Source organism: Carettochelys insculpta, chromosome 12 (assembly GCF_033958435.1).
Source record: "Carettochelys insculpta isolate YL-2023 chromosome 12, ASM3395843v1, whole genome shotgun sequence".
Classification (NCBI taxonomy): Eukaryota; Metazoa; Chordata; order Testudines; family Carettochelyidae; genus Carettochelys; species Carettochelys insculpta.
In genome coordinates, this window is record NC_134148.1 from 46,149,520 (window position 1) to 46,164,455 (window position 14,936).

The following is a 14,936-nucleotide window of genomic DNA, read 5'->3' on the forward strand; positions in this document are numbered from 1 at the left end:
CAGCACAGGGGCTGCAGTGTCATCTCCAGCAGCCTGTAGTGCAGAGGGCCAGCACCTGTCCAGTTCACAGCAATTCATGCTCCTGGGCACGCCTCTTGAAAGGGGCCAAGGCTGGGAGCTGTGGGACCAGGGGAGACTCTTGCAGAAGGTGTAAGAGGCTGTCTTAGGTACAACTGCAGCTCCAGTCTACCCCTCACCACCTCTAACCCTGCGCTTGGACTGCTCCACCCCAGTCCTCACCCCCCTGGCACTGTAGGATTAGATCACACCCTTGGCCCCAGCTGTGGCAACACCCCGCAGAGGGGCCGTGCCCACACCGCTAGGTCTAGCAGCGAATGAAACTCCTCAGCACAGGCTTGCGGCCTGGCAGTAAGCAATGCTACACCCATCAAGGTGGCAGTAGGAACACTGCAGCAGCCCAGCAGGGCGGTGGCTCAGAGGCTACTGGTTCCCATGCTGGACCAGGGCAGGCAGTGCTGAGCCAAGCCCAGGCACGGCCCACAGACTCCTAACAGGGGAAAGGGCGAGGCAGTTGCAGGTGCTCCGCTCCCCTGAACACCAGGCAGTACCTGTGCTCCTGGCAGGGCACCCCTGGAGGCAGAGCTGTAGCTGGTTCCCCAGGCCCCGGCCAGGCAGAAGTTGTTCCCCATGCATTCCAACAGCCAAGCCCAGCCAGCACAGGGATGCTGGGGTCACTTACAGGCCCTGGAAGAGCAGCCCCGGGCACAGCTGTGTGGTTTTAAGGGGGTCCATTTTATTGTCTCACTTCTCCACATGTACAAAAAAATTAGAAAATAACTAGTTTCCCCCCACCTCCCCCTTATAATCTGGTGCAGCCATTAGAATGCAGCAGACATCAGAAAATGAAACAACTAGGTACAGCAGTTGGGTCCCTTCAGCCCGTTCGGCATTGGGCACAGTCCTCCGCTCCCCCCAGCTGGCCCCCGGCCACCCAGGCTCCCCCACATTTCCTCTTCACATGCTGGTGAGTTGGGAGGCCAGGTGCTTTACAAATCCTCTTGTGCCTTCTTCCTCTTCTTGGGCTTCTCCTGCTCCTGCAGCACAGGGGGGCTGGTCGCCTCCCGCTTCAAGTAGCTAATGAAGTCGCTCACCTCCCGGCCCCCCTGCAAACAGCACAGCAGCATGAAGCTAGGGCCGAGGAGAAGCCTGGCTTTCGTACAACCTGTGTACCTGCTGGCCCCAGTGGAGAGCAATCACTGCCTCTGGGGAGAACAGCTTGCCTCACACCCTTTGAGGCTCACCCACTGGGCACCCTGCCACGCCGCAGAGGGGCAGTACTCCTGGGCCCCACAGCCACCACCAGCTGAAGCATGCTGGTGATTACCTGGATGAGTGCTGCAGTAAGCTGGGGCACAAGGAGACCTGCCTGCAGCACTCCTAGAGCAGGAAGCAGACTTACCTCATATTTCTTTGGATTCTGCTTGCTACCAGCAGGAGCGAAGTAGATAGTGGGGAAGCTGGGGAGAGAAGAGATCTCAACTCAGCTGCATTCAGCATCCGCCAGGCCTCACCAGCCCTCTGCAGCACATCTAGCACTAGCCTTGCAGGGCAGCAGGCCTGCGCTGACTCCCTCCACCACAACCCAGGGGCACAGTCACTGATGCCTGGAGGCTATCCCTACACAGCCCAGGCGTGGTCAGCCAGCGGGAGCAAGGCACGTCCCCGTGTGATCGGTCTGGCCCCAGGAGCAGAGTGGACTGAGCCCATGTGGATTCAGGGAGTACAGACAGACATGCCCAGTGCAGTTCTTCATCCCCAGGAACAATCTCAGAGGGACAGGAAGACCGAGGGTGCCTTCTCCGGTGCCAAACCAAAGGCCCATCTAACCCAGTACCTGTCTGACAGTGAGCAGTGCCCAATGCCCCCAGGAAACGAACACAACAGGGAACTGAGATCTCTCCCCCATTCCCATCGTCTGGCAAAGAGAGGCCATGACCCATCCCTACAGGTGTGCACACGTGGGTGGGACGCATGACACTTGAATAGGAGCAAGGACAGATGCTTTCATTTGTGCTACTCCAAGGCTCAATTTCTGCTGACAGCTGCTCAGGAGCAAAATAAGTTCCCAGTAACTGCGAGCACATCAGTCCTGAGCTCATCTGGAGCCAGTCTCACTATCCCCCAGTCCTACTGCAGCACAGGCAGTGGCAAGGGGCTCTTCTGCCACACCAGCTGGATGGCTTACCCCCTGACTTCATATGGAGAAGGCACATCATTGGCTGTAGCATCCATCTTGGCTATGACAATGCTGGGGTCTTTGCTGAGCTGTAGATAGGAGAGCACATTAGGGAGCAGATCTCTGCTGCGAGCAGATGCTGACTCAAGGAGAAGGAAGGGCTGTGTTCCAAGACCAAGAGGAGAAGGGAAACGAGGGGGGCTCTTGGCTAGGCAGTTACCAGAAGAGCGGGGGGAGGCTGAAGCAGGAACTGGCACAGTAGCGTTAGGTGCTGTACAAATGTCTTGAACCTAGCACAAAGACCCATATGTGCCATTGTAATTGTCTAGTGAGTCCAAGCACTGTCCGGGTGAGGGGACCAGGCAATGCCCGTTCAGGCTGGTATGGGTAGTATGGAAGGTGCAAGCTTGCTGTCTTATGTCCTTGCTAACAATAGAGCTACGTGGGCAGGTGTAACTTTCAGGCGCTCTCCAGAGAGGAGAGCAGCCCTGGGGGCTTGGAACCAGACCTGGATCTCCTACTGGAGGCTGTGCTTCCAGCAGACACACATCCATTGCTGCAGAAGGCCAAGGCCTCCTAGGTGAGCAGTGGGGGTTGGGGCTTTTAATGATTTGTAGCAAGTGAATTGTTGACATGTTCACTAACCCTTGCCATGTAAGTATCCAAGTCGTCATAAAGAACAATACGACCCCAACGTTTTGCTTAACCTGGTGCTTCTGCAGACCAGCCTAAACATCATTCCAACATCTCCTGTGCTGTTTCAGCAATTTTATTCAAGTGGTTGCCGTCTATGCTTCTCTGCACCTGCCTTCCCTTTCTGGAATGGGGAGAACTGAGGGCTACAGGTGTGAAGGGCCAGACCTGAGCCCATAGCAACCCATTGCTCTGGCAGACATTTTCTAGAAAGGATTCCCAGGGACCAGCTCCCCACAATGCTGGGAGAGAGGACAGTGACCCAGAAAGACGTGCAGCCACTGGAAGTCCATCACTGACCAGGGAAAAGTGGGTATGCCATGGCCACAGCCAACACCATTCTCCAGACAGTCAAAAGAGATGCTCCAGGTGCCACCCAACCTCAAATACCACTAGAAGGCAGAAGTAGCCAACAGTTTTCTGACCAGGGCCAGTTTCCAGAGCAGCCAGACAAGGCTCCTGAGGCAGACACCTCCATGCCTCCCTGTGGAGTGGCCAGCAGAGCATACCCCACTGGGACAGTTCAGTCTGCAGGATGACTGCTGGTTGCATGGTCAAGTGAGAGCTCCAGGCCTACCTTTTCTCCCAGTTCTTTGTACTTGGGTTCCAGGTTCTTGCAGTGACCGCACCAGGGCGCATAGAATTCGATCAGGACATCTTTGTCCTCTGCATTAACAATGTCATCAAAGTTTTCAGCAACTACCACCTGCAAAGATTGAATACTCCAGATTATTAACCCCGGCAGCAAAGTGCACCTAGTGGCCCTGGGAGCCTGCACACAATGCTTATGGTAGCTCCATATGCACGGTCTCTGCTGGGGAGGCACATGCACCCTTTGGCCACACAGCACCTCTCTGCCACACTCACCTTCACAGGACCATCGTTGCTCTCAGGGATGGGCTCCGATTTCAGGTATTTCTTCAGGTTACCAGCAAAGTAATCCCCCAAGAATCTCTCCAGAGCTTTCCCATCACGACTACAAATCAATTACAGGGGACATTTCAGAGCCATCCTGGTGCACAGGACTACAAATGCACCCCACCACTCCCTAGGGATGTTCACTCTGCCTTCTGAAGAAAGTCACTTGGAGTCTCAGCATCAGTGCTAACCCACGACGAATCTCCCCACAGATGACACAGGGTCCAAGAACCCCGTGGCCACTCTCCCTGGTGCACATCCACCCCAGTAACGCCATCAAGTCTGGCATTCCTGCTGCCCACACTTCTTCTACCCAGGAGATGGGTGGCAGGACACATCCTGCACTTTAGGTACTGTTCAGTTGAGTTTTCTACCCCAGTCTCTACTTTTAATGGATCTTGAAATTCAACCCTCAGTGCTCACAGCTACAAATGTCATCCTCCCACAGTGTGCACATGCCCACTGGCAGGCGTGGACCACAGCCACTACTGCTAACCAGAACATCCAGCTCAGGGGTCACTGTCTGTCCCACCCCCTGCCCTCCCCAAAGGTATGCCCAGATGGAGCACCCTGGGCACTGTCTGGACAAGGGGGCACCAAGCCCAGGACTTACGAGAACTCCTCCTGCATGACATATTTATTGCCCTTGGCAGTTCGGATGGCAACAACAGGAACCTCGCCTGTGCTGCTGTCCAGGCCAAACTCTGAAAGCTCATGGCTAAAGGTTTTTCGACTAGCAACAGCAAAATACAGCTTGTGTCCAGCTTTCAAGAACTTCTGTGCCACCATCATCACTCTGAGGAAAGCAGAGGGAAATGTGCTGTTACGTCTATGGACAAGCAGTTTCTCCAAGACATGCTAGGACATGGGGAAAGGATACCCCAGGGCCCATTGATTAAGCTTCAGCCAGTAGTCAGCAGAGCCCAGTGACAGGGAATGCAAACAACAGAAGTGAGCACGAGCCTCTTCAGCAAGACTCACCATTCTGAGTCTCAGTGTCTGGACAGAGTCAAAGGAGCAGAGCTCCTGGGAATGGTGGCCTCTGGATGGTTTCAAGAGTTAAATGCACTGTCTATACTTGATGCTGAATGCGTGCTCTGGCCATATTAGCTGGCTGCCTGCACCTCTGGAAACACAAACTGCTTGCTACAGAAACACAAGCTGGGGGAGTCAGTTTTTCACAATCAGAAACCACATTCTGAGGAACAGGACTGGTGGCCTGTAGCTCTCCTCTATTTGTAATGACAACTTGCACGGTGGACAAAGCCAAGGGAGCATCTACTAGAGCCTCAAAAGGGTGCCCAAGTTTGTGTGCTGGAGGCAGCGTTCTCCCAGATAAACAGAAACCCACAACACAGGGTACCGCAGAGGGGAGGGAAGCTGCAGCTTAGGATCTGTCTCCCTCAGCTTACCTGTTGCGCCAGTAGTTGGAGCCCTTGGCATTCTTCTCATAATCTACATCATAATAAGCCACCAGCAAGTCCTTCCCTTGGATCAAGTCTTTGTTATCTTCCGTCATATGTGGACAGATGCCAAAGCTATCAGCAAAGCAGCCGTCAGTAGCCTGCATATCACTAGCTGAAGCCTTCCCTCCCACCCACCCCTAAACCTGGTCTATCATAATCCTGTTCTCATCCAAGATCACAGGACTGATACACTTGCAGATACCCAGCAGGCCCACGCAAGAAGTCTTTTCTTGCTCATTCGTGCATCACTGTACGATTTTGCTACTGAGACTGGACAAGGGAGCTGCTTTTCTGTGTTACAAAAACTACCTAAACTAAGCAGGCAAACCAGGTCACTGGAATGCCAGATCAGGTGCCCAGCTGCCACCATCAGCGCAGAGGAAAAGCCCACACAGAAAGCTCGTTCTTGAGAACAAATGATGGACCTGCAGCACTAAGTACCCACAAACCACCCACCCTAGCCCTGGGATTGATGTGAGGCATCACTCACATGTTCTCCTGGATAAACTTCTTGATCTTCCCACTGGTGATTTTGTCCTCTGTGTACTTCAAAGTGCTGTCCTCAAATTTGTTTGCCAGGTGTTGGGGACGGAATAAGACAATACCCCTGGAAAGAGGTGGACAGCACAGTGTGAAACAGCTGAAGGGACTCACAGTATAGGGATAAGTGGGCAGGTAGGTTCGTAGACACCTGACCTTCTATAGCCTTTCCAAGTACAGTAAGGGATCATCCAGGTCCTGCCTAAAGCTACTACACCTCGGCCACCTGGCCAAACCCTAGGCTTCTACCCAGAACAAGCTGGAAAATCAATGGCAATTGAAAGTAAATAGTATCATTCCCCACCTTCTCTGCCCCATGGTGGCAAGAGAAGAACAGGATGGGTAATAAAAACAAACAGCCAGGCCTGGCAATCCAGTCTAGGATACAGCACTTTCCATGTGAGGCAGGAGTGATACACACATACACCAACCCTGCAGGACCTAGAGATTTTACAAGTGTTTCTAGGTCAGTTTCTCTCCCCGGACCCCAAACAAGAAACATGAGCCACTGGCTGTAGTTCATGATTCAAAGGTCTCAAGTGCCCAACAGCAGGATACAGGCAGGCTGGCCCAAAGCCATTTCCAACTGGGCCCAACAGCAGAGATTTTAGAAAGATTAACCACCTCCGGTCTTGCTCCAAGGAGAAGGGAAATGCCCTGTGGGAAGGTATGAAAGGAATTAATTTTCCAAAGCACAGCTGCATGAGAGGGGTCTTGGAAGTTGTCCCTGCTGCCACCAAGAACCACCTGCAAACCTACTTACTCTCCATCTGCCTCATACTTCTGGACCAGCTCGTCCTCGCTTGTGTGCGCGAAGCGGTAGTTCTCTCTCAGACTGCTGGCTGCCTTTGTGAACTCCGAATAAGCATCACCAGACTCATCTTTGAAGAAGCCTGGAGCAGAGCAAGACACAGTGACCCTGCAGAATCTCTGCCTTGGCAGATGCCATTTCACTGTTGGACTCAACCCTTCTGGATTGCTCTGCCTGAGAATCTGTCTCTTCTGAACAGGCTCCTCTGTCCAGCTCACCCCCTTCTGCTCAGGGAAGCCCAATTTCCCTAGGCTCTTTTAGAAATGCACCTTCCTTATGTGCCACAGGAGCCAAGTAGCCTTCTTTGGGCGCAACCTGCTGGGCATCAAGTTTACCACCAGCAGTCAGAGATGGAGCTGCCTTCTGGGCAACTGGGGTCTGGTCAGAGGCACTGCCCTAAAGCATCCCTCCGCAGCCCTAGCATAGCTTGCCACACTTCCATTTGAAATGTCCCCTGGCTTAGCAGGATGACCTGAGTCAGGCTAACGTGGCCAGGCTGCTGGGTGCTGCAAGGCTTGTGGGACATCTGCTGGGTAAAGTACAATGACCCCACAGGATAAGAACATAAGAACATAAGAACATAAGAATGGCCATACTGGGTCAGACCAAAGGTCCATCAAGCCCAGCATCCCATCTGCCGACGGTGGCCAATGCCAGGCGCCCCAGAGAAGGAGAACAGAAGACAAGTGATTTATCTCCTGCCATCCATCTCCTGCCCTTGTTATGAAGGCTAGGGCACCATACTTTATCCCTGGCTAATAGCCATTTATGGACCTGACCTGCAAAAATTTATCAAGCTCTTTTTTAAACCCTAATAGAGTCCTGGCCTTCACAGCCGCCTCGGGCAAGGAGTTCCACAGGTTGACTGTGCGCTGTGTGAAGAAAAATTTCCTTTTATTAGTTTTGAACCCACTACCCATCAATTTCATTTGGTGTCCCCTAGTTCTTGTATTATGGGAAAAGGTAAATAATTTTTCTATATTCACTTTCTCCACACCATTCATGATTTTATATACCTCTATCATATCGCCCCTCAATCGCCTCTTTTCCAAACTGAAAAGTCCCAGTCTCTCTAGCCTCTCCCCATATGGGACCCTTTCCAAGCCCCTAATCATCTTAGTCGCCCTTTTCTGAACCTTTTCTAATGCCAATATATCTTTTTTGAGGTGAGGAGACCACATCTGCACGCAGTACTCGAGATGTGGGCGTACCATAGTTTTATATAGGGGAAGTATGATATCTTTTGTCTTATTATCGATCCCTTTTTTAATAATTCCTAACATCCTATTTGCCTTACTAACTGCCGCTGCACACTGCGTGGATGTCTTCAGAGAACTATCCACTATAACTCCAAGATCCCTTTCCTGATCTGTCGTAGCTAAATTTGACCCCATCATGTAGTACGTGTAATTTGGGTTATTTTTTCCAACATGCATTACCTTACACTTACCCACATTAAATTTCATTTGCCATTTTGCTGCCCAATCACTCAGTTTGCTGAGATCTTTTTGTAGTTCTTCACAATCAGATGGGGTCAGAGCATGGTCCTTGGGGAGCCCTGGCTGTTTTTCCATATTTTATCTATATCTGTTGCTCTAGCCCTAACCTCACTCTGAAGGAAAAAAGCCAAGCCTTTCGATGCATCATCCACATCTGCACACCAAGGCTTTATCCTCAGCTAATCCAGCTGCTTGCCTGGTCGCCATTAATAGCCTCAGAACTGTGGGTGCTGGACCATTTCACTGGCTACGCTGGTGACAGCCAGATAGCTTTTGGACAGCACTGTGTAAGGCAGGGTTTCCTCAGTGACTGGTTCATGGATTTGTGCCAGACCCTGGGATGTCCCCAGCAGTTTAGCATGCCAGAGAGCCATTCCCTCATACCACAAATGTAGACCAGTGTTGATCAAAGATACTTAGAGTGGGTGTCACTGGCTCTGCAGGAGATGTGGGGAAGAATGTTTTAATATCATCCATATGCCATGGTCAGACCATGACTTGAAATCAAGGCTCTCTGCGCAGGGGCATCTTGTGATATAATCCTCTCTGTTCATGATTGGTTCCGAGAGCCCAAAGCCATCAGATTTCAGGGGAAGGCAGAGTGGACTGGTGAATGTGTAAGCTCAAGGAGAGAGCTCCTGCTATTTACAAGTTTCAGAGAGTAACAGCAACATGCTTTTATACTGCTTGGAGGAGATGAAAGAAAGGCTCCCCGGACAAAGCCTCCAATGTGGTTAAAAAGCCGTGTTGCCCCATGCTACTTACCCACCACAGATGCGTCTTTGTCACTGATGAATTTCTCAAAATCTGCCACAGAGTGGAGAGCCACTGACGCAGGTCCTGCCTGTTTCTTGAGGTGACTGACAATCCCATCTGAGAGAAAAGGAAGATAAGTTTACAGAGCGTTAGAATGATGGTTTTTATGGATTTTAGGAGACTGCTTCCATGCTTTCAGGACATGGATTGTTTCTGCACTGTATGCTTGTTCAGCTAGATGGCACCCAGCCAGTCTCAAAGCATATCGTAATACAAATATGTATGCATCACAAATGCACCGTGGAACTTCAGTGAAAGCATTTGAGCTGGAAGAGACCCACAGAGGACAACTCCCAGAGCACCAACATCCCAGCAGGACCTGTTCACCTCAAGCTCCTCCTCAAGAGATGCAAAGTTAGGCAAATTTAAACACCCCCCGATCCTTAGCTACCAGTGCAGTAATATGAAGAGTTGAGAGACCTGCAAGTTTCAAGAGACCCAGCGCACGATGCTCATGACAAGGCATTACATGAACAGTGTCTGTGTCTATTTTGAATTCTGACCTTGAAGCTTAAGCCAGTGACTCTCAACCTTTCCAGACTATTGTACCCCTCCCTTTCAGAAATCAGATCTGTCTTGCATACTCCCAAGTTTCACCTTCCTTAAGAACTAGTTGCTTATAATACCAAATATCTGAAAGCGAATGTGTTATAGCACACTTTTACTGAAAAATATGCAGGGCTTCCACCTCTCTCCCCCCAGCCCATCAAGCAGACAAGTAAGATGAGTGTGGTAATCCTTGACCATGCAGCCAGAATGCTCCCAACTCCCAAGCAACAAGTCAAATTCAACGAAGATGGGAAATTAGAGAAGCAGGATGTTCCTTACCAGCTGTCCTGGGCCCATCATAGGTACCTGCCTCTTCACCATCCCTAAAAATCTTCAGAGTGGGATAGCCACTGACTCCATATTTGTTACAGGTATTAGAGTTTGCTGTACAGTCAACCTGAAGAAGAGAAATATTGCTGCTTAACACCATCACATTCATGCAGTGTCAGCGTACAGCACAAACCAAAAACGTCTGCTGGAAATAGCAGAAGTGGTGCAAGGCATCTTCCCAATACAGGAGGACACCCCTGCTCCCAAAATTGTATTGAGCACAGAAATGTAGCCTCAACAGGGCATTCAAAGGGAAAATCCCTATGCATTTGGGGGAAGGGAATGGGGAGGAGAAGGCTAGCAGAAAGTTCCGGGAAAAAGCGCAAGCTCCAGCTGGCACCCAGCATGCCTTCATTTGCAGACCATGCAATCAATGTGATAAAAATCTGGAGCAGAGTTCATCCATGCTCTGGAAGCTTATAGGATAGATTTTGTGTCCCACCTGGGGGGCTGGTAGAACTGAAGACAGTTAGCCTGGCTAACGGGGGTAGGAGAATACATGCAGGAAGACTATGGGAGACTGAAGTGCACCAAATGCAATGTGAAAGGCTGCACCATTTAACCTGAAATTCCTTTTATTTGGGCACTGTAACAGTGCCTTGGGATGGCTGAAGCAGAAGAAAGCCCAGTAGGGCCGATATGACTCAATGGACACAAGATGGTGTGAAAAAGACAACTGCAGTGAAGTACTGGCTTAGTGGAACTGTACAAGGCAAACAGTGACTAAGGTCCCTTGTACTTCTTAAGTGCCTCATGAGAAAGCTTCCTTTTAAAGCAGCACCTGTCCCACGGCAGTGCTGAAAGGCACATCCCTGTGTTCATCTCCTGGAGTGAGGCCTACCACGGCTTCTCCATCACCAGTTAACAAAGAGGGAGTTTGCTTGCATGCAGGGGTACAACCTCTTTTCTAGTGTTCTGAACACAGCAGCAATGGAAGCAGGAGTGACAAATGCATCAGGCGGCCTCCAAATCCCCTAAACCAGAGCAGGAGAACTCAGAGCTCTGTAGACTACTCCCTCAAAATAGAGCAAAACATTTATGAAACATCTATGAAAGAGGAAATTAAAAGCCAGACCCCAAATTGCCATGGAAACATGGGATGCACTAGTCAAGGTACACCCTCAAGCACAAGCATCAAAACTTCTGCCTGCCCCAAACACCATTTAAGTTTCACCAGAGCGGGTTCCAGCCCAGTCAGAGCAGGTAAACTGCCACAGAGGAGTGAATGTTGGCCAGGGCCCCACCTTCACTAGAGGAACAATTCCTTTCAGTCTGGTAGCAGCAGCCTCATACTCAGGGGCTAGTCGTTTGCAGTGCCCACACCTGAAAAGGAAGTAACAGTTAGGGTACAAGGACAAGCCTCCCTGCAACTGGGCAGATGCCACATGTTTCCATTTACAAAAGATCTCCATGCTGTGACAGACAACTGACCTAAACAGCCTGCACAGAAACAGCAAGGCTCCCTGCAAGGTTTTGGTGTAAGTCACACTGACATACTTCCCAACAGTTTTGAGTTCCACTATTTGAGCTGAGTGGGAAGAAAACAATGTGTTGATCTTCCCAGAGACATTACTGTGTTTATTGGAATATATGCCAGTGCATTATTGTCTTCCTGCAGATGCTCAACAAGTGTTATCACTAAACACTGCAACTTAATTCCACTCACCTCAGTGGTCTGAAACCTCGTATTAATGTATCACCCAGCCAAGACATTTATCTAGTGTGAATGGACTTGCCGCATCCTGACTTTCTATTCATTTCAGTAATAGTTACACGAAACAAGACTTATGGTCGATGCACAAATACTTGACTATTTCCTAAATTAATCCTCAATACACTACCACAGGGTCACAATAAAATCTGATTTGTAACACAGGCCTGAAACACAGGGCAAGTTTAGACTTATGCAGAGTTCAGTAACAGGTAAATTAAATTTATTTTAACAATCCCCATAGCTGAGTAACCCTTTCACAGAACTGAAAGTAAAACTAAACCTCTGTCATCCCAGCTAATCAGTAACCCAAACTAACAAAATGGCCACATTACTCAAAACATTTTCCATTGCCATTAGCATTATCACAACATATTGTAACTTTCCATCCTCTGTCAATGTTTATCCAAATGTAGATTTCAAAATCCACTGGCACAGAACAAAGGGAACTATATCTATGACACAAGTTTTAAAAGTCCTAGAAATCCTAGGTCTCTTTTGCTGGCTCCCTTGAGCTAGCCAACAAACGAAAGCTTGTCTGTAAACTACTATTTTTCCGTAATTCAAAAGAATCCATAAAAGTGACAGAGATTTGCTGTTCCATTTGTCAAAACAAGGCAATAATACACTTGTTTGGCTACATAAATGTACTTAATGAGTTGCTGACTTACTACTTCAGAGACAGCTGAGAGAATGTTTTGCTTTTAATTTGTGAAGCATTAGGAAGAACTGCATATTTCTGAAACTAGATACCAATTCAGAAGTATAAGATAATGCATCAGTTCCCTAACATGTAGGAAATGTGACCACTCCTGTGGAGTGTCCACCAGAGACCTGCAAAAAGCCCACTGTCTAACCAATTAAAAGCACACACAACAGAGATCCTCCCCCATCTTCCTGCAACGTAATGCAGGACCAAAATTGTTGCTCTCATTCTCCACCAGGTACTTCCATTAGAAAATTGTGACAAGTCCACAAGGGAAGCAGTCCGTTAGTACTTAGTTCCTAGAAGTGCAGAACACTGCCAGCTAGAGAACACACATCCTTAGCTTAAGCTGTCCAACTTTAAGGTGAGAATTGTTTTGATACCACTGAACTGAGCGTTTTTATAATATTACATTGGATGGAAATAGTCTGCCATCGTACTGTACAGAAGGGCGGCAGCATTCCCGAGCGTTCGGTGTTGAGAACCCTGGCAAATGCTGAATTTCGCAAACACAGAGAAGTGGCAGCCACCAGTGCGCCCTACCCCGGAAAGTGGCAGCTGCTGGCGCTCCCCATCCTGGAGCTCCAGCCAAGCAGCTGCTCACAGCAGCTTACAAGTCACTGAATTTGTGACTATTAAGTTTGCGAATGTGGGGGCCTTGCCACAAACATCCAGTGTAAAGCAAGTGAGAGTAAATCTGCACGTTTGTATCTGAGGGGACAAAAACAAAACAAAACAAAACACCAAAAAAACCAAACCCAAAGCCAAGGCAGCAAGCAGCAGAGAGTCTGCCAGAGCAAACCTGTCCTGGGGTCTCTCTACGGGGCCCAGGGCAGACCTCGGACCTCCGACCTCCGCCAGGTGCTCGGAAGCCGCCGCCCCGGAGAGAAAAACGGGCTCGCTGCTGGGTCCAAGGAGCGCGCCGGGCGGGCGGGCTGGACTGCTGGCCCGGGGGAGAGAGACTGACGAGGCGGCGGAGCCCCGGAGGCCGTTCCGCGGGGAGTCAGGGGGCCGCGCCCGGCGGTGCGGGGGCTCCGCTACCTCCCCCACTGTTCCCCGAGGCGCAGCGCGGCAGGCCCGGCTGCTGAGGCGGCTCTCGCTCTGCGTCCGCCGCGGCTGGGGCAGCTGCCGGGCCCCGCCCGCTGCGCTGCGCTGCGCTGCGCTGCGCTGCGGAGACCCCTCCCCGGCCGCTCGCTCACCAGGGCGCGTAGAACTCCACCAGCACCAGCCCCGGGCGCTCGGCCAGGCCGCTGTCGAAGTCCGAGTCGCCGAGCTCGAGCACGTCGGAGGCGCGGCCCAGCCGGGGGCCGAGCGCCAGCAGCAGCAGCAGCAGCAGCAGCGCCCCGCGCAGAGCCATGGCGGGCAGGTCCGGGAGCGGCTCGTGCTTCGCTTCCTCCGCGGCGGCGGCAGGGCAGGAAGTCCCGCCCCGCACCGGATCTGGAATGTGGCAGCTCCCCATTGGTCCCGACTGGCGCGTCACTGTCGGCGGACGGGCCTGGGGACCTCAGTGACCCCGCCCCCTCTGCGCGGCCCATAAATAGCCCGGGCCTCACTTCCGCCCGGGGCTTCCGGGCTGGGTCGGCGGTGGGATCGCCGCTGGTCCCGGCCCTCAAAGACTCTCTCTTCCTCCCCCCCGCGGGCCGGGCCGGGCCGGGCCGGGCCGGGGGCCGCCACCGCCCCGTGCGAGCTGGCAGCGCGGGCGGCTTCTCCTGGCGCGCCCCGCAGGGAGGCGCTGGTGCCCGGCGCTGCCCGCGGGGAGCTGCTGTCCGAGCGGAGGCCCGTCATTCCCGCCCCCCGCCGGGTGCCGGTGCGGGCTGCGCCCTCAGGCGAAGGCGAGGGGAGCGGGAGCCACGTGGGGTTCGGCCAGTGGCCATGCGGGCGAAGCGCTGCTGGCCCTGTGCGCACGCGGACCTGCCCGTCTCGCACGGCGCTGCTCCCGGAGCCTTGTGTCCGGGCAGCGAGTCCCCGGGCTTGCTGGGCGTGCCCTGGAGAGCTGCTTCCTTCCCTCTGGCGTGGCCCTGCTGCTCGCCCTTCCGCTCCGCGCGGGGATGCACGTTTCCTGCCAGTCAGGATGTTATGGGCCTCTGTCCTCTCTGCTGAGCCGTCTCTGTCTCAAGCCCGAGGCGTTTTAATCTCTCTTCATACAGAAGCTGTCCCGTAGCCTTCATAGCTTGTCCCTGCCCTTCTGTGTACCTTTTCTAACCCAGTACATCTTCATCTTTCAGATAGGGTGAGGAGAGCTGCGTGTAGAATCACTCAAAGTGGGCTGCATCGTGGGTTTACAAAGTGGGAATCTGATAAGGTTAGTGAAATATACTGGATGAAAATGTTGAGCTGCACTGAGGGCTGTCAGGGGAAACAAATGATCCAAGTAAGTCCCCTGCCTTGCTAAACATTTCAGGGTTAAAAAAGACTGTCCAAACTATTACGCTTTGACGAGTCCACTTCCATGCTTTAGCCATGTTCTGAAAATCTCTTTGACAAGAAGAGCCACAGTCCAGGAACTATCCTGATTAAAAGGCCAACCATAGTTTAAAGAGGAACATTGGGGGTGAATGTGATTTAAAGCACTAATTCTCAACCTTTCCAGACCACTGTATCCCTTTCAGGAATCCAATTTGTTTTGTTTACCCCAAGTTTCATTTAATTTAAAAACTACTTGCTTACAAAATCAGACATAATACAAATGTGTCACAGCAC

General features: G+C 51.5%; 1 protein-coding gene across 1 annotated transcript; it reads right to left on the minus strand.

The window, feature by feature from the left end:
* Positions 1–738: 738 nt before the first annotated feature.
* On the minus strand, positions 739–13,710 carry PDIA3 (protein disulfide isomerase family A member 3). Its single transcript, XM_075006725.1, has 13 exons — positions 13,436–13,710; positions 11,064–11,142; positions 9,769–9,886; positions 8,890–8,997; positions 6,578–6,707; positions 5,765–5,881; positions 5,221–5,346; positions 4,422–4,604; positions 3,758–3,866; positions 3,468–3,596; positions 2,207–2,286; positions 1,421–1,478; positions 739–1,124 (listed from the first exon to the last, which is right to left on the minus strand). Exons 1-13 carry the CDS (start codon positions 13,693–13,695, stop codon positions 1,008–1,010), a joined length of 1,614 nt encoding a protein of 537 aa, XP_074862826.1. The 5' UTR covers positions 13,696–13,710; the 3' UTR covers positions 739–1,007.
* Between the last annotated feature and the right edge of the window lie 1,226 nt (positions 13,711–14,936).

Excerpts from the sequence above, each read along its gene's own strand:
- PDIA3 (XM_075006725.1), bottom strand. The coding sequence starts at position 13,695 with ATGGGGAGCTGCCACATTCCAGATCCGGTGCGGGGCGGGACTTCCTGC. Across the intron at positions 8,998-9,768 it reads TGATGGGCCCAGGACAGCTG|ATGGGATTGTCAGTCACCTC; the intron begins GTAAGGAACATC and ends CTTTTCTCTCAG. Across the intron at positions 1,125-1,420 it reads AGAATCCAAAGAAATATGAG|GGGGGCCGGGAGGTGAGCGA; the intron begins GTAAGTCTGCTT and ends TGCTGTTTGCAG.